Source organism: Zygotorulaspora mrakii, chromosome 2 (genome assembly GCF_013402915.1).
Source record: "Zygotorulaspora mrakii chromosome 2, complete sequence".
NCBI classification, from domain to species: domain Eukaryota; kingdom Fungi; phylum Ascomycota; class Saccharomycetes; order Saccharomycetales; family Saccharomycetaceae; genus Zygotorulaspora; species Zygotorulaspora mrakii.
The window spans coordinates 328,183-346,373 of NC_050720.1; the positions used below are offsets into that span (position 1 = coordinate 328,183).

Consider the following 18,191-nt stretch of genomic DNA (forward strand, 5'->3'; position numbering starts at 1 on the left):
TTACTTTTAAAGGGTTCATATTCGAAGTATAGAGTATTTTGATGTTGTTGAGACGCGCGGAACTATGCAAATACAAATGCTCCAGCCTATACTAATAATGAAATTTCTATGAAACAGAATTTACATGAAAGTCTATTGTTCTATTTAAATTTTTTTACAATCGAACTTTTAAGTATTTAACAGAATGCTCAATATATCTCAAAAGCTTTTCAGAATAGCCTACCTCTCGTTCCTGTTGTGGGAACTTCTTCAACAGCATCAGTGAACTCATCTTGACTTCTCTCGGTCGGCTTAACAAATGACTTTCTGTTGCTACCACTAACGCTGATAGAAGGCTTCAGGGCATGCGACTTAACAAGGTCAGGCTTGTCCATGCCCACAATTTCATCCTCATCCGGATCATGGATATGGCTTGTCTCGTCATCAAGACTTTTTAATTCACTTAGCAGGAAAGTTATGTTTGTAACTCTTGATTTTACGGATTGAGAGCCCCCGCGCAAGGAACTTTCTCTTTTCACATTTTGCTGTCCTTTTCTGCTCATAGCTCTTTTAAGATCTGCGACCTTCGGTGTCTGAAACCTATAGGTACCCCATGACTTATTATTTGGGCCTAAAGAAATACTATTGTCCATTTTATAATCATGCAGAGCAGTGCCATTTGATTTCTTGTTTCCATTCATCTCTTGATTCTGAGATCGAATTGCTTCGCTCGATGAATCTTGTGTGACACCTTCCAGTGACCCTACAATTGTCGACCGGCCATTTGTATCTGAAAGCAAATCAGAATTTGACATTTGCATATTCTGTGAAAGCAGAATTTGCATGCCCTTCTTGCTGTACTTGTTGGAGCCGACGTCAGAGTAAAAATTCACCAAGTCCTCTTTCGTGAAAATCGAGTTTGTCTCACGTTTATACTCTGTCTGTGATCTGTAATCATCAATATCCAAATATCTTGCGGCCTCAATATGATATATATAGTACGCTGGTTCTGACTCTGCTACGCTTTCTGTGAAATATTTAAGGCCAGATAACAAAGCCAAATTTTTATACTTTTCAAATACTTTGTGCATTAAACTTCTCTGATGATCAGATGATTTGAGTTTTCGAATGAGCTCGAAAAGTCTCGAAAATAGCCAGCCACCAGATGTTTGATCTTCCACAGCATCAAAAAGTGACACAATTTCGTTTTCGGCAGCGAAGGGAGCCAAGTCTAAGAAGAGTTCCAAACTTAGACACGGACTTACAATCTGTTTAAGCAATTGCTTTACATCTCCATTCAATACCGAGATTTCATTTGTATTTTTTGTGCTCTTTAACTTGACTATGAGTTCATATAACATATCTGATGTTTGTCCCCTGTAATAGATTTTGTTATTCAAGTCCGCAAGCGTTAAAGAGCATTGCTCAACTATGTCGAATTGACTAATATTCTCCATTTGAAATTTTAAGATTTTTCTCATCATATCGAGAATGCTCAATCCAACAATACTCACATCGGATACAAGTAAAGATGAAACTAACTTCAATATTATGATATGTTTAGATGTCTTTATATTCAATTGGCGAATCAGTAGCAACACGACAATATACCTCAGTTGAACAGGAATTCCGTTACATATGAACTCCAGCAAGTCCTTATTTGGCGTAGTCTGAATAAAGTCCGACAAAGAACGAATTGAAGCAGAGAGTTTGTCCGTTTCAGTTGTTCCAAAATAAGATTTAAGAGCCCTCACAGATAAATCGGCTTCGGTGTCTTGAATATCATCTAAACCTAAAGTACGGGTTTGAGTTCTACTCAGCCTTTTTCCTAAATTCTGATCACCGCTAGGATCCAAATGAGGTAACTTATATCTTGGATTTCTTTCCACAAATTTAACTAACACACAGTGAACGGACTCTGGAATCAAATGCTTGATCTGGGGACTACTTGCTATATTTTTTGTTTGTGATATGTCAATGCAGCCTTTCAGCACAAGATCATCATTATGCAAAGAGTCGTTGACAACTTTAAAATAGATGGTAACAAATGCTTGATACATCTTGACGAATTCTGAATCACCGCTGAAGAGAGCACCATCAACATTTTGACATATATTACAGTATGTTTTCTCAACCAATTCGACAACGGTAACATCATTATTAAAGTTGTTGTTTGATACTATTCGTTGCATAATTGACAGGAAATCTTTTACAAATACATTCAAATTTTCCTTACAGTTTGTTATTATCTGGGCCATCAGTTCTAACGTTACGGAAACATTTCCAACCCTGCGCCGGTTCAGGTCGGCAACCGTTCTCTTCACCAAATAGGTGCTGACTTTCTCTAGTTTGCTACGTCTCGAATTGACATAATAAAGCAAATATGATGTCTCTGAGGATTTGGGCTTTTTGTCTGTAGTCCTACCTGATGGGTAGCATTGATTGACCAACTTTTGGTGTTTAGGAGCGAACAATTGCATCGACCCCAAGCAAAGTTCAATCCAGTACCCCGAAAAAGTAGCCTACAGGTGCAAAATTGTTAATAAGCTCCGAATGGTATTCACGGAAACCAAAAAATGTGTTTTTTTGTTCAAATGGGTTGTAGAAGTTGTTTTACTTATCTTTTTGCTGATCAATCTTTGGCGGGGATGGATCCCTTCGCATTAATTTACAATTTTCCAATATATAAATAATAATACTCGACAGGATACATAAAAGCAGCAGGCGCCTTGTGTTTAGTAACGGAATTCTCATTATACCATATGATTAAGCAGAAATGGCTCCAGTACCAGTATATGTTAAAGGTGGTATATGGACTAACTTGGAAGATCAGATTGTAAAAGCTGCTATACAAAAATATGGTACGCATCAATGGAGCAAGATCGCATCTTTACTACAAAAAAAGTCCGCTAGACAGTGTGAAATCAGATGGAACGAGTATTTGAATCCCAAATTAAACTTCACCCCATTCACTAAGGATGAGGACACGAAGCTGCTGGACTTAGCTAGGAAATTACCGAACCAATGGAGATCTATCGCAGATGCTATGGGCCGCACGGCGCAGGCATGCATCGACCGTTACAACAGACTCTTAGAGGGCGATAATGATGACAGCTCCGACCTTAGACTTGGTTCTTCGATCGATTTCAAAGTGGGAGATCTTAACCCGAAGTCAGAGACTTTGGTAGCGAAACCCGATGATGTTGAATTAGCTGATGATGAGAGAGAAATGCTTGCAGAAGCTAGAGCTCGTTTATTGAATACTCAAGGTAAGAAAGCAACTAGGAAGATTAGAGAGCGGATGCTTGAGGAGTCCAAAAGGATCGCACAGCTGCAAAAAAGAAGAGAATTGAAACAGGCTGGGGTCAAAACAGGTATTAGGCCGGGGAAAAAGAAATATTCGACGGAATTGGATTATAATGTCGACGTTGTGTATGAGCAAGCGCCACCTTCAGGTATCTATGATACCTCCGAAGAAGACGTGCGATTAACTAGGGAATTCAAAAATTTTGAGTCCAATGTCGAACGAAAAGGCCTAAAGGACAAATCGAATTTGCCAAAAAGTCATAAGAAGGAAAAACAGGCTCGATCAGATAGAACGCAAACTGTATCTACAGTTCAGGCAAGAGATGGATCTGTTTTGACCAATGACTATAAGAAACCGGTTCTTTCTCTCCCGATGCCAGGAACAAAAAGACCTGCTGTTGAAGAAAAATTTGAAACGAAGAGGATGAAATTGCTGGAGAATACTTTGACTGGTGCAGTTTTCAAAGAGAATACAGAGACAAAATTGTTAGTACCAGAAAAAATAAAGAAGGAAGAACAAAATATTAGCATCAACCACATCGTCAAAAGTACGAAATCCATTAGGAATCTTTTTGCAGAGCTCCCAAAACCCAAGAACGATTTTGAAATTGCTCTAGACGATGAAGAAGACGAAGAAAGCAGGAATCATGATGAGTTTAGGGAAGAAGAAAGTAACAAAGAAGACCTGCATTTAAGTGGAGAAATCTCAACACCAAAGGAAATTGCATTAAAATTACAATGCTTGAATACTCAGAAAGATGATTTGCCTCCTTTAAGAGAAAATCCAAAGAATTCTTTCGATCAAACCTATAATGAACTGATTGCCTGTTCGATGCTTAATGAGCCGTATATTCAAAGTCATGACATTGAGCCTTATTTAGAAGCAGTTGAAATGGAGATTGAAAAATCAAAACCACTGACTGCTCGCACTGTGTCGATCGCGGAAGAGCTACCCTCCCAAGTACAACTTTCGGAATCGATAAGGAAAAAAATGACCACAATAAAGAATCTGCAGGAGGAATTGGCCTATCTAGACCCCCTTATAGTCCGCAATGACGCAATATCGCGGCAGGTCTGCGGCCAACAGTTGCCTACTTTGCGGTCTCTCCAACTCAAACATTACGTTTACTATAAGATGTATTTGAATGAATCTGAAGGAATACTACAAAGAAGGAAACGCATCAAGCACGACGCAACAACGTCAACAGAGTAGCAGCATAAAAAGTATCGCATTCGGATAATCAACGATCTTTTGATAATTAAATTCGCGATAGTATTACGGCGACTGGCCGAAAAAGTACGCACAGTCCTGAAATACTTTGATTCTCTTGAGTCATGCAAGAAAGAAGGTACATGCGTACCTCAGCTTTTCCAGACCTGCTTTTTATGTCAGTTTCAGCGACACCTGGCGCCAGTTTCACGAAATGCTTTTGAAGGAACCAAGATTTCTATCTTTAAGTAATAGAGTTCTGATGTCTAGCAAACTACTAAAAGGAAAGGAAGGGAACTCAAAATATTAGTATTAATATATAATTTAGACTAATAAGCTGATGCTAAAGTCATACAAACTTTTCTCCTAGGCGGGTAATTGTTTTTTTTTCACCTTTTGGGCAAAAAGCCTTTTCAATGAAATGATAAAATTTGTGACATCTGGACATCAGAGAATTGAAGTGTGAAAAAATCTCATCGAGGGTACATTACAATAGCGAGAATTGATTAAATAGTAACCATGGCCAGATATACTATCGAGGAACTATTGCAACTAAAACCAAGCGAAACCTTGACTGCAAATTTTCCTGCAGAAGAGTTCAGAGCTATTATTGAAAAAGTTTCACAAGTGCAAGCCTTGAGGGAAGAAGAGTTTGCGGCACATCATGTGGGTCATTTCAACCGTAGAAGGTCTTCTCATCACCATGGCAAGCCAAAGATCAAGCACACAAAACCAAAGGTGACCACAGATTCCGACGGCTGGTGCACATTTGAGGGTAAGAAGAAAGGTAGCGGTGATGAGGAGGAAGAAGAGATATTCAAGGAGACTGTATCCACACCTATTGCACAAGAGACTCTGAAAATCAAGCCAAATAACAAAAACATTTCCTCTTCAAGGCCAGCAGACACAACAGATTTAGTTACTGATAAACCAACATTGAGTTTCAATGCCTTTGCTGCATTGGAGAGTGATGAGGGCGAGGAAGAATAAAATCAAAAGCTATAAAGTTACAAACTAGTAGAACACGTTTTTTTTTTGTTTTCTTTTTGAGATGATTCTTTGATATTGTTTGAAATGTTCATCTTCAGCTTCTTAATGCTTTTTGTATATTTTCATATGTAATTTAACTCGAGCTTCAAAGTGTGTCAACTTAAAAGATAGTTTTAAATTTGTTAATCGTTAAGATAAAACGAACTGATTTTGTTTTCCGTGCTTTTTGTTGTTCCGTCAATTGGCACCGCATCAAAGTAGAAGCGATTTTGACATGCTGTTCGAATTAAAACTCATAGAGAACAACGTTTGGCCAGGCCATAGGGTTAACACGACGTCTGACTGTATAAGAAAGTCGAACTAAGCTTAGTGTATTATGAAATTTCCACACTCGCTCTTACTATCTTTTTTAGTCCTGCAGTTTGCATTGGCACAGGATTATTATGCAATACTTGGTCTTAACAAAGATGCATCAGATAAAGAGATCAAATCATCATATAGACAACTATCCAAACAGTTCCATCCCGATAAAAATCCAGGAAATGAAGATGCACACCACAAATTTATTGAAATAGGTGAAGCTTACGAAGTACTAAGCGATCCAGAGAAGAGGAAAATATTTGATCAATATGGCGCCGAGGCGTTGAAGAATGGAGGTCCAGGGCAGGGGGGACAAGGTGGATTCCACGATCCGTTTGACATCTTTGAACAAATGTTCAACAGAGGCGGGCCCGGTGGCGGATTTGGCCAAAGACAGAAACCTCGTGGTCATAATTTGAGAGTTCAGGAAGAATTGTCATTAAAGGAATACTACACAGGATCAACCTTAGATTTTAGTTTGATGCTGAATGACGTTTGTGACCATTGTGATGGCACAGGTTCTGAAGATGGCAAAGTGACTCAGTGTCCTGACTGTCAAGGTCGCGGAGTCGTAATACAACTGATAAGAATGGGTATAATTACACAGCAAATTCAACAGGTTTGTGGAAGATGTGGCGGTAGAGGATCTATCGTAAAGACCCCCTGTAAAGTCTGCCAGGGTGCAAAAGTTGTGAAGAAATCGAAGTCATTTCATGTTGAGGTTCCAGCAGGAGCTCCAAGACATTATTCAGAGGTCAAACATGGGGAGTCTGACAAGGGCGCCGACTTTGATGCAGGTGATATTTTCATTGAATTCAATGAAAATAGTAAGAATAACATGGGCTACAGAAGACGCGGAGACCACTTATTCAGAACCGAAGTGCTGAGTGCGAGAGAAGCGCTGTCTGGAAATTGGGAAAGACACATAGAGTTTCTCGACGAAACAAAGGAAGTAAAACTGTCAAGGCCCTCAAATACAATCGTGTCTGATGGTGAAATCGAACGCGTGGCTGGGTTCGGCATGCCCAAAAGAGGCAAGGGTTTCGGTGACCTTTTCATCGAGTATAAAGTCATCATGCCTCACAAACTGGCAAGTGGAGGATATCAAGCGATGAGAGATGAGTTATAAGAATTTTATAGCATTTATAGAGGAAGGAAATAGATGAAAAACAAAAACAAAAAACAAAGAGAATAAGACACTGTGGTAAGAATAATGACCAACTGTATCAGATTTTGATGGCGAGGTAAAAGAAAAAAGCTTTTTCCTCTTATCAACAGCTGGAGATACATCTTTCCAAATAAATTTCAATCTACCATGCATTAATAAGAACGATTGACCCCATCCGGCATCGAAACTCTACCCATTTCAGACTCAAGTAAAGTGACGCCAACAGGAACACATGGTATTCGATCAATCGTTCCTGCTTTCTTTCGAAAGTAACTCATTGAAAATCATTAATGTGCTCGATGAATGTTCAGCTTTTTATACCAAACCATCTCAGAGTTGTCATACTGAACGTGTAAAATTTTTTGCACGAAGAAAAATTTTGATTTTTGCCATATAAAAGCGTAGATCGCGTCAAACCTACAAAATTTTAAAATCATGTTCCTTTTAGAGAAGCACTTACAAACTGACCCTTTCGGATTACCAAGCTAAGACATTTTGCATCCATATGTCATACCAAGCACAAATGGCCGAAAGCAGAAGAATTCATTTGTCTCCTAGTGTCTCAGAAATGAGGCAATAATCCAAATTGTACTTGACATCGTTAACTCGATGAACTATTTTTTGGTTCGCTATAGGAGCACATCTCAATCTTGAATAAGTAGCAAGTATGGCTGTTCTTCAGGTTTCATAACTGTGAAATGCGTGTATAGAATTCCTTTGTTTCTTGAAGTCGTATTGGAAGCCTCCGTTGTGCCTGTTGCTAGGCAATAAGCAAAGAAGGACAGCAATTTAAACCAAGATGCGCTCTGGCGAAATGCACTAATGCAGAAACAAAGCCGAAATAAAAGTGAACATGCCATTTTTTATTTTAAAAAACCTCTATAAAACTATCCTAAAGCTGTAACAATTTCATGCCTGCTGCCCTTGTTACTTGTATTCAATTACCTCTTAGAGTCTCTAGCTCTCATCAAACTGTGAGACTTATTAAATTCCAAACCAGACCAATATGCGAGGGCGGTAGAGGCAGCGAAGTAGGTCGTCGCTAAGATACTAAGGTTTCTAGTGTTGGCAGCTGCTTTGATGGTTGGAATCATTTTTATCAGTGGTCTGTGTTTTTATCGCTTAATTATTTGAATTTGCGTCCTTAAGAGTATCGAGGCAGGAATAGAAGATAGAGAGCATATTTTTTGGTGAAAGTGCATGTCCTTTATATACCTTTCGAGAAACAGGATCCTGGAGCTCCACTGCAGTCTTTCGTGTATCCCTTCAAGAATCTAGCCCAATCAACTTGATTCTGCTAGTAATCAGGTTACCACTAGCATCCTTCAATGCGAGGTTTTTTCGTAGATATGCAAAAAAACAAGACCTTCTTGCTCATAGCAACTTGATTACGCGTGGCACTACGTCTCTGTTTCATGCATTCCACTATATCGTTTATTGCAAACCACTTATTATACGATGGGCATCGCTTTTTCCCATCTGTCGCGGTTTCCCAAAAGAGAAACCGTCTAGCTATATCATGCGTGTTGAAAACATATGAAGAGACAGAATATACATAAAATCTTCTCGATTCGTTTAAAGGTTAGGTCTTGTTGGACTCAACCGATAAGATAATTAATTACATTGAAGGTAATACATTCCACTTAATTGTGGATATAAAACAAATGGCATGTCTTCTGTTGCGCATATAGAATTCAGTTTGTTGATTTTTCTTTTTCTCAATCAATCAATGCCTTGGATGTCCGGTAACTTCTTGGTACCAGCCAGGTATATCTGAGCCACTCTCGTATAATTTCCTATCCGGTAAACTTATATTTTCCATTCCCAAAGTATCCCTGAGCCACGGATGGTTTACCAGGCCTCCTGCATCAGCTCTCTTCCTTGGATCGAGGTTCAACATGGGCAATAAAAAATCTGCAATATCTTGTGATTCTTCTGGAGAATAATGATATTTTTCGGTCAGAACACTCTTTAATGGCCAGTGTTTTAACTTTGAAATGTTTCTCAATTGGCCCCTTGAATTAAAAAACTTTCTTGCGTACTTCCCTTCCTGTAAAAGATAGCTAGGCATCTCGCCTAGTAATTCAAGTATTTGAGCTATATGATCATCATCCTTTGAATATGAATGTCCGCCATTAGGTTCAAACAATAAATCGCCGGTGATCAGCTCGAATATTAAACATGCTGTAGACCAAATATCAGCACAGCAACCCCATGGGGCACCCATCAAAACTTCAGGGGCTCTATATTCTCTGGTTTGAATTGAGCTTGTATAATGTTCATCATACCAGCATGCATTGCCTAAATCAGCGATTTTAATTTGGATAATGTTATTATCATTAATTGCAGATGAATCATTCGGGGAAATTCCTACTTCAACTGGATTTACTTCATCGGATTGTGATATATCAAAGGATGAAAATGATGTGGCTAATTGTTCTTCATTTATTTGGGTATCTTTAAATGCATTTGGGTTATTGGTTGTATCATTTGCCGGTGAGATTGTAAAAGGATTATTCATTAATGGGTTTTGAATAGCCACATTACTTTTGGAATGCAACATATTTTGAAAATTTGATGAGGTTAGCGTGCCAGAACTATTATTATAACCCAAGAACTGATACTTCATCTCATGGAAATTCGTAGAACTTAAAGGAGATGGTAGTGGTTGAGACTCCGTAATAACTGTATGTCTTCTTGGCCTTCTACTTGGGATTCTTTTAATTGGTGGTGATTCGGTAGATGTTGAGGATGCTAAGTTGGAAACCTGTTGCTGAGAACCATATGGAGACGGAGATTGTGTCAACTCTGCAGATGCTTGTCTTTGAAGCCTTCTCCAGTCTTTTTTTTCTTTATCCATTGCTTCGACCATTTCAACTATACTTTCAACATCACCTATTTCCATTAAAACATTTTCTGGCTTGATATCTGTATGGATTATACCGCATCGCCTATGCATATAATCTAATCCCAACAACAGTTGTTTTGATATCTGTTTGACATAAATCATCGGAATTCCTCTATGCTCGTATTTTTTTATCAATGCCAATAAATTCTCACCCAGCACTTCGAAAACCATCACTATATGCTCGCCATTGGGCCCTGAGTGAACGAAATTATCCAATAGACAAAGGGTATGACTGGACCCCAAATGATCTTGTTCCGTGTTGGAACGCATTCTTCTTAATAGCTTGATTTCATCCAATGCTGCTTCTGTATAAACTTTATCACTTCTGACAACTTTGACTGCAACATGTGTGTTCTTAGAATTCTGTAGGTCTTTAGCAAGCCACACTGTCGAAAAATGACCCCATCCCAGTTTCCGTACCAACATATACCTGCCGTTTTTATATTTTTCTCCTTTGAAAGCCGGATGGTAGCCGCCTGGTTTATAGTCCTTGAGCGACTCTTCGTTTTTCTCATCACACGACGAATAATCGTCCTCAAGACAGTCTTCGTCTGCCACAATGTTCTGGCCCTGCTGCAGCAGCTCCAAGGGCATCGCAACAGCGGCTGGCTCTGGAATTGACGCCGCACCTGCCCCCATAGGTTGCTCGCTGTGATTTTGCGGCTCCGGTGCAGATTTTAAGTTGGAATTTTTGAGCGCGAGCGACAGATTCGAGGTCGCAGTACCTGTACCACTACCGTTGCCGCCATTATTGCCGCCGGCACTACTGGCCTTGTTCACGTAATTTTTCTTGTACAGTTTCGAGTCGTTTGAACCGGTCGGTGCGCTCCCGTTGTGCTTCCATGCCTCATCATGCTCGAACTGCTCGGCGCCGTTATCATTGTACTGGTGCGACTTGCTCCCAAACCCTGGATAGTTTATAGAAGAGCCCATCACGAAAGGCTGCTCCAGGATGATGGGGGTGAGGGGGCGATACGCTACTGGAAGAAAACAAAAAACTTTAAGTCACCAGGAATTGTGATTGCGACCCAAAGATGGAATGCGCAGCTTAGTATTCTTCTCCCTAATGAAAACCACTCAGCACACACTTGTTCAATTCCACTCGCCGATGTAAATCAACCAGAAGTTTACTTTTCTCTTGTTTAAACTCCCAGAATGATCTTTGCCGGGGTGCGCCATCCGTTATGTAAAAATCGAACCTGAAAATCCAAAACTCAAGTGCCTATTTCCGAAAGAGAGCGCAAAATGCGGCTTTTCGACTTGGTCGGGTAAACGTCTCGGTCAGCATCGAGTGCCCAGCGTCACAAATTATAGATGTATTAACTGTCACTTTCGCATACAGGCTTGCGGCAGCCCGCCTGACACAGTGGTATTGCTCATATATATTCGTGCATGTAGGGAGGCCAGCTGTACCGTCCTGTTCCTGTTTGCATGCGATTGGCGTGCAACACCGAAACTACACTGCGGGCAAGACACCGTTCACTTCCAAATATGAGAGGCACTTGCAAACTCTGTAGCATGGTGGTTCATTATGGTTGGTCCTCTGCTAGTTTCATCAGGCTATCTATCGCACTTCTAGTCGGCAGTCCCGCCAGGCGACAAGGGAATCCCGATCGGCCCGGCCTTTTTTTGTGCTTTTTTGTTTTTCTGACGACGCGCTGTCCGGATTTCCGGACAGCGCGTCGTTACTATTTGACTTCTTATCTATATTGAAAAATTTTATCAGAGTATGACAGAGATGTATAAATGATGATGAGATGAGGTTTGAATGTTGGTTTTGAAACAAGTATTCGGATAGATTGGGTTTGATTCCTTGGGGTACTGTTCGTATATTGGTGGTACAGGTCTCGTGAATTGACTCATCTTACAATGTCTGCGGCAGTTTCTAATATGTTCGACACCATTTTGGTGCTGGACTTCGGTTCTCAATATTCTCACTTGATCACTAGAAGATTGAGAGAGTTCAACATCTATGCTGAGATGCTTCCTTGCACCCAAAAGATTTCTGAGCTGGGTTGGAAACCAAAGGGTGTTATCTTGTCGGGTGGTCCTTACTCGGTGTATGAGGAAGGCTCTCCTCATGTTGACCGCGCAATCTTCGATTTGCAGGTGCCGATCCTCGGTATCTGTTATGGGTTGCAGGAACTGGCCTGGATCGACGGAAGTCATGTCGGCCGTGGCGACAAGAGGGAGTACGGGCCGGCTACCTTAAATGTGGTCGACTCAAACCACCGTTTATTCAAAGGCATTGACCGTTCGATCGTTTGGATGTCACATGGAGACAAGCTGCATGGGCTGCCAAGCGACTATGAGGTTATTGCCACATCTGAGAACTCTCCTTACTGTGGTATTGGCCATACGAAAAAAGACATCTTTGGCATTCAATTCCATCCAGAGGTTACTCATTCTACCCAGGGCAAACTTTTGCTGAAGAATTTTGCAGTTGATATTTGTAAGGCGCAGCAAAACTGGACCATGGAGAACTTCATTGAGACTGAAATCCAAAGAATTAGAAACCTTGTTGGACCCACTGCAGAAGTCATTGGTGCTGTGTCTGGTGGTGTTGACTCCACTGTTGCATCAAAACTTATGACTGAAGCTATCGGTGACAGATTTCACGCAATTCTTGTTGACAACGGTGTCCTGAGATTGAACGAAGCCGAGAATGTTAAAAAAACTCTAGTTGAAGGGTTAAATATTAACTTGACAGTTGTAGACGCTTCTGACGAGTTCTTGGATAAATTGAAAGGTGTCACCGATCCTGAAAGAAAGAGAAAAATCATCGGTAATACCTTCATCCATGTGTTTGAAAGAGAAGCTGCAAAAATCAAGCCGAAGGACGGCAAAGATATCGAATTCTTGTTACAAGGTACTTTATACCCAGATGTTATTGAATCTATTTCATTTAAAGGTCCCTCTCAAACTATCAAAACCCATCATAATGTTGGTGGTTTATTGGAAGATATGAAATTGAAACTAATTGAGCCATTGAGAGAATTGTTCAAAGATGAAGTTAGACATCTTGGTGAATTGTTGGGTATTTCTCATGAACTAGTCTGGAGACATCCTTTCCCAGGTCCAGGTATCGCGATTCGTGTTCTTGGTGAAGTGACTAGAGCACAAGTCGAAATTGCGAGAAAGGCTGATCACATCTACATTGAAGAGATCAAAAAAGCTGGATTATATAATAATATTGCTCAGGCCTTTGCCTGCTTGCTGCCAGTTAAGTCTGTTGGTGTTATGGGTGATCAAAGAACTTATGAACAAGTTATCGCTTTGAGAGCCATTGAAACTACTGATTTCATGACAGCCGACTGGTATCCGTTCGAGCACGACTTCTTGAAAAGAGTCGCTTCTAGAATCGTTAATGAAGTTGACGGTGTTGCAAGAGTTACCTACGATATTACTTCTAAACCACCAGCTACTGTTGAATGGGAATAAACCAACAAACAACAATAGAAATTTATATACATATGTATTCTGAACTAATAATCATTCCTTTACTGCTCCCATACCTTAACATAGAACAAATTAGTTAATCATTTTCGATAGACTCTTATGCTGAACCACTATGCCGAACTGGCCATCTGGTGCATGCATTACCACACAAACAAGTGATCGCATCTAGGTTCTATCAATGCCTTCCCCGGGAATATGCATTGGTGCACTGTAACTGTTTGTTTTGGAATCTCTCTACTTGGTGATATATAATTCAAGAGCTAACTAACCTTTAACTAGCTTCAAAACTCTGTCGATAAATCAAGAATTCGCATAAGGGTCCCTTCTAGATCGTAAAATAGCACATATAACTTTCCTGAGGTATAGAGAGAAACAGTTGCTTTGATGAGCAACTGCAATAGTTTCAATGCTCTGTTGCAGATCTTGCTAAGCTCTAGACTCTTTGCCGCTTTATTTGATAATTGGATATCGAGAGCGGCAATCTTTTGAAAATTCATTCAACTCTGATATATTAATGGTGAACAAGATCCAAGAAAACCTGCAATTGAGATTCCCAATGAAAGCGCTCCTATTGAAGAATAAGACGTCGCAATTAGATAAATATGATACTTTGTTCAAGTCAAACGGGTTCGATCCCGAATTTATGCCTTTGCTAACTCATACTAATGTAACAGAAGAATTTTTGCAACTAATTGAGAGCCCTGGGTACCTTGATAACCTAAGATATATTATAATAACCTCTCAAAGAACTGTTGAATGCTTGAGTGAATCTGTTTTGCCACTTTTAAGCCAGGAAGCGAGGTCTAAACTTTTGGGTAAGACTATTTATACGGTGGGTCCAGTAACGAAGGACTTTTTGAAGCGAGTTGGGTTTCAACACCTTAGAGGAGGCGAAGACGCCGGCAATGGAAATGTGCTTGCTGATATTATCATTTCTGATCTGTTAGGAGTCGAAGACAAGGAAGAGGTCAATGAACACTCTATCCATGAACTTTTGTTTTTGGTTGGTGAGGTGAGAAGAGACATTATTCCCAAGAAACTCTCACAAAGAGGTATAAACGTCAGAGAAGTCGTGATGTACAAGACCCAGAATATTCAAGATAACGCTTCTCGATTTCAAAACGCCATAAACAACAAATGTTGGGTAGTATTCTTCAGCCCACAAGGAACGGAAGGGATACTGAAATGCTTGAATGAGGAAGTTTGTAGAAAAATAAAAATTGCTAGTATTGGCCCAACCACCGAAGAATATTTAAAAAGTCATGGCATTACTCCCGATATCGTAAGTCCTAAACCCGATGCTGAAAATTTGTTGAATGCTATCCGATCGTATGTATAAAAACTAGCTAAGGTGAATTCAGATCTAATTTTAGAGAACTAAGATAGTCTCAGAAATATTTGAATTATCAATTCTTGCAAGCTCATCACAGTCGACGTTTGTAATCTCAACTCGAGGAAAGCTCAGGTAGCCCTTCTTTAGAGGTATAATATCAATTTCTAGTTCAGTGTACGTTGTCAAAAGAAGCAGTCTTTTTTTGCCGTGAACTAACCATTCATTACTGTTAATAATTTCAAAGACAAATGATCCAAAGCTCTCGGTTTTGCCCCATTTTTCAACAGCTCTATCAATTTTTATCTTGACCGGTAAGGGCATTCCGACTTCGTGTGACGGTTGATCATCACCCTTTATAATCTCAAGATAGAAGAGGTGTTCTACTTTTGGCATTTGTACGGGGACAATTAAAGTTCTCGTAGCTAGGTTTTTTGCATATCCAGAAATATCAATTTCTGATAATTGCACACCATTAATAATTCTTTCCAAGCAATCAATCATTCCATTAGCAACAACGTCTCCCATCGATAATTTTTCTACATGATGCAACAAATCTTTCATTTCAAAGCTACCTTTAGTCAGAATTATCAACCAGCTCCGTTGAAAAGAATTGTAGTCGTATTGAAGTTTAGGCAAAACGAAATACTCCCAAAATGATTTCCAGACTTCAAAATGACTATGCCACTTTATATTTCCCTGAACCAAGACCGCATCAGTAACTAGTTGGTCTAACTGCTCCTTTAAGGTATTATAGGACACTGCTAAATGAAATATATCAGCGGGGTCGTATCTCTTCGGAGTCCTGATTTGATAGCAATTCAGACAGTATTCATTTGGATCTGCTGTTAAGTATTTCAGGGATTCAGGGCTGTATTCGCCCGATATTTCATAGTGATCGATATCCTTTGGAGGAAGTAATTTTGATGAATGCAATATAATTGGCTCCTCAAATGTTGAGGAATTTAAGAGGAACTTGAATATAAATAGGTCTCTTTTGAAGATGTCTTCTACTGATACCGAAACGGGAAGGTAGCACTCGATAAGAAATATTCTCTCTTCGCTATATCTCTGTGTGCAATCTTTCTTCACAAAAGATAGCCTGGTGTTCAGTTCAAAAGATGTTCTTGGGTCTTTCATATAATATGTTATTTTCTGATGCAGGTTTCGGCTACTGACTTTGAAACTATGAACATCCTCATCCGTCGAAAAGCTTACAGAAGATCTTGGTGGGATACCAATCCTTGGTACAAAAACCTCTAGATCAAACGTCTCAGTTTTATCGATGTTCCGGAATGAAATTTCAAGTTTATTTTCTTCTAGATTCAGTTCCCTAGCTTCACTTATGGTAAAAGACACACCTGTAGGATCGTACAGAGGATGTAAAAATATCTCATTTTTATCTTCGTTCGAAAATTGTCTTGTAAATATGGTATTTCCAGTGTTAACCTCAAAAGAAACTGGAAGAAAGGTTCCAAATCGTACATTTTTAGATTTTAAAGTATAGGACTTTTGATACTCATTAATACTGATTTCACATGCTTCAAAAAACACAAAATCATCATTTGAATTCTTCAAGATAAGTTTCATAGTTTCCACCTCGATTTCTTTTGGAATCCCATGATTATCGATATGAATATCCATCGCATAAGTATTAGGAGCTGTGAGGTAGACCGTATTAGTTAAAACAACGTTCAGCAAATCATCCATAGGGTAAAGTAATCTCACTGATTCTTTTTGTTGTATGGTAAAGAATTGATTACACCATTTTTTTTTCTCATCATAATCATCTGAAATCTTTAGAATATGTAGCAATGCATTGCTCAGGATTGTAGAAACAGGTACAGCCTCACCCTCAATTATAAGCTCTGTTATAAGAGGACATTTGATCAATGAATTAATGAACGTTTGCAATATATTCTTTCCGATAAAAAGCCATTTTGATTGTGTATAATATTCGTGGCACGAAAGGAAAATAGAGACTGCCTCTTCATACTCTCCCCTTTGGTAATGGAAATTGCCGATCTCAATAAATAATATATCAACCATTCTTTGTCTTTTCCCTTCACAATTGTTGTAGATCGACATAATTTCCTTCGTTAATTTAAGGTAGTTTTCATGGTACACTTCTTCAGTGGAAAAAGTATCTTTAAATTTATCAAATTTATATGTGATTTTACTTTCAGGAAATATTTTGCTTGCTAATTTGAAGTTGGTGCATGATTGGACTCCTTCGATCCAACAATCACGTTTAGATAGAAGGACTTCGCCCCTGGTTTCCATCAAGTTTTCGGTGGGTAAACACTCATATGCTTGACAAAGAAATTCGTATTTGAATTGTAGCCAGTAACTGTCATTTTTAAATATGGTTTCCATTTTGTATAGGAAATCGCGCAGCAGCTTATGCACTGTCAAAACTTTCACGGTAGTCGAGTCACCTTTTAATTGAAGTTCCAATTTTCTAACAAAAAAATACCTGTAGAATCGTAGCTTAGTGAGTTTTTTACCTTTCAGCATTGTTCCAATAAAATAATAATCTGGACTAGATTCTTGCAGTATGCCGTGAGAACCGTCTAAATATCCATTTGGAAGTTCAGTTTTGAGATGTGGTACAACTTTCTTTTCTATAGAATTCAACAGATCTATTACTTGGTCATGCATGTTGAGGGCCAAATAAAGTTCAACTAGCTTCTCTCTTAATAGCAATTCATTGTCGAAGTTTTCTATTTTTTCGCCTAAATGTTCCAGTTCTTTTTGATAGTGGGTTAATCTCTGATAGAAGATACTAAGAACGAGCATTTTCAACTGACCGCTCAACTGATTCCAAAATTCTTTCTTCTCCTGCGGTGATTTATAGACCGATCTCAACTCTAGCACTTTTACACTAGGAAAATCCTTATTTAACTTATTCAGCAGAGGAGTCGTTTTGAACAGGCTCGAATCCACTACTTCTGAATTAGAATAAAATAAGACAAGTGGCATTGGAGACCTAAGAATATTTGTACGGTACGCTAGAGCTTCGTCAACTGGCAGCCATTGTCTTATAAGTGGCCGTACCTTCGCTCTGTATTCATCCATAGATATGCAATTAACCACAATAAATCTTATGAAGTGCATATGCTGGTATATTCCGTTGTCCTCTGACTTCGACTCATTTTTCAGATTCACAGCTAAAGTTTCTATTGTTCGTACAGTTCCATGTGGCGGTTTCCAATGAACATTCTTGAATGGAATTGAATCAAGGAACTCTTCTTTTACGTTCTCAAAGACCTCAAATGGATCAAAATAGCTAATGGATACGGCTGGAGATATGAATGGAGCTTCCATTGGCCTAAAATGTTTACGGTTTCGCTTCGATGTGCTTTTAAAATCATTTTATTGTTTACGTAGAAGCGCGCCTTTAAAGTTATTCACATTTACAAGTAGTTTGAAAATTTAAACTACCTTATTTTACGTTGTACAAGAAAGGTACCTGTGCCAC

The 18,191-nt window shown here is 39.2% G+C and overlaps 8 protein-coding genes across 8 annotated transcripts; 5 read left to right on the top strand and 3 right to left on the bottom strand.

The window, feature by feature from the left end:
• Window positions 1-209: 209 nt before the first annotated feature.
• Window positions 210-2,459, bottom strand: EFR3 (Efr3p; the record flags this gene model as incomplete). Its single annotated transcript, XM_037286974.1, has 1 exon — window positions 210-2,459. One exon carries the CDS (start codon window positions 2,457-2,459, stop codon window positions 210-212), a length of 2,250 nt encoding a protein of 749 aa, XP_037142869.1.
• Window positions 2,460-2,755: 296 nt separating this feature from the next.
• Window positions 2,756-4,498, top strand: CEF1 (Cef1p; the record flags this gene model as incomplete). Its single annotated transcript, XM_037286975.1, has 1 exon — window positions 2,756-4,498. The coding sequence occupies one exon, from the start codon at window positions 2,756-2,758 to the stop codon at window positions 4,496-4,498; it is 1,743 nt and encodes a 580-aa protein (XP_037142870.1).
• Window positions 4,499-5,014: 516 nt separating this feature from the next.
• On the top strand, window positions 5,015-5,485 carry CAF20 (Caf20p; the record flags this gene model as incomplete). Its single annotated transcript, XM_037286976.1, has 1 exon — window positions 5,015-5,485. The coding sequence occupies one exon, from the start codon at window positions 5,015-5,017 to the stop codon at window positions 5,483-5,485; it is 471 nt and encodes a 156-aa protein (XP_037142871.1).
• Window positions 5,486-5,861: 376 nt separating this feature from the next.
• SCJ1 (Scj1p) lies at window positions 5,862-6,974 on the top strand (the record flags this gene model as incomplete). Its single annotated transcript, XM_037286977.1, has 1 exon — window positions 5,862-6,974. One exon carries the CDS (start codon window positions 5,862-5,864, stop codon window positions 6,972-6,974), a length of 1,113 nt encoding a protein of 370 aa, XP_037142872.1.
• Window positions 6,975-8,739: 1,765 nt separating this feature from the next.
• SKY1 (serine/threonine protein kinase SKY1) lies at window positions 8,740-10,854 on the bottom strand (the record flags this gene model as incomplete). The annotated part of the gene is made up of 1 exon (XM_037286978.1): window positions 8,740-10,854. One exon carries the CDS (start codon window positions 10,852-10,854, stop codon window positions 8,740-8,742), a length of 2,115 nt encoding a protein of 704 aa, XP_037142873.1.
• Window positions 10,855-11,790: 936 nt separating this feature from the next.
• On the top strand, window positions 11,791-13,362 carry GUA1 (GMP synthase (glutamine-hydrolyzing); the record flags this gene model as incomplete). The annotated part of the gene is made up of 1 exon (XM_037286979.1): window positions 11,791-13,362. The coding sequence occupies one exon, from the start codon at window positions 11,791-11,793 to the stop codon at window positions 13,360-13,362; it is 1,572 nt and encodes a 523-aa protein (XP_037142874.1).
• A 532-nt stretch (window positions 13,363-13,894) lies between these two features.
• On the top strand, window positions 13,895-14,719 carry HEM4 (uroporphyrinogen-III synthase HEM4; the record flags this gene model as incomplete). Its single annotated transcript, XM_037286980.1, has 1 exon — window positions 13,895-14,719. One exon carries the CDS (start codon window positions 13,895-13,897, stop codon window positions 14,717-14,719), a length of 825 nt encoding a protein of 274 aa, XP_037142875.1.
• Window positions 14,720-14,749: 30 nt separating this feature from the next.
• TRS130 (transport protein particle complex II subunit TRS130) lies at window positions 14,750-18,037 on the bottom strand (the record flags this gene model as incomplete). Its single annotated transcript, XM_037286981.1, has 1 exon — window positions 14,750-18,037. One exon carries the CDS (start codon window positions 18,035-18,037, stop codon window positions 14,750-14,752), a length of 3,288 nt encoding a protein of 1,095 aa, XP_037142876.1.
• Window positions 18,038-18,191: the final 154 nt, after the last annotated feature.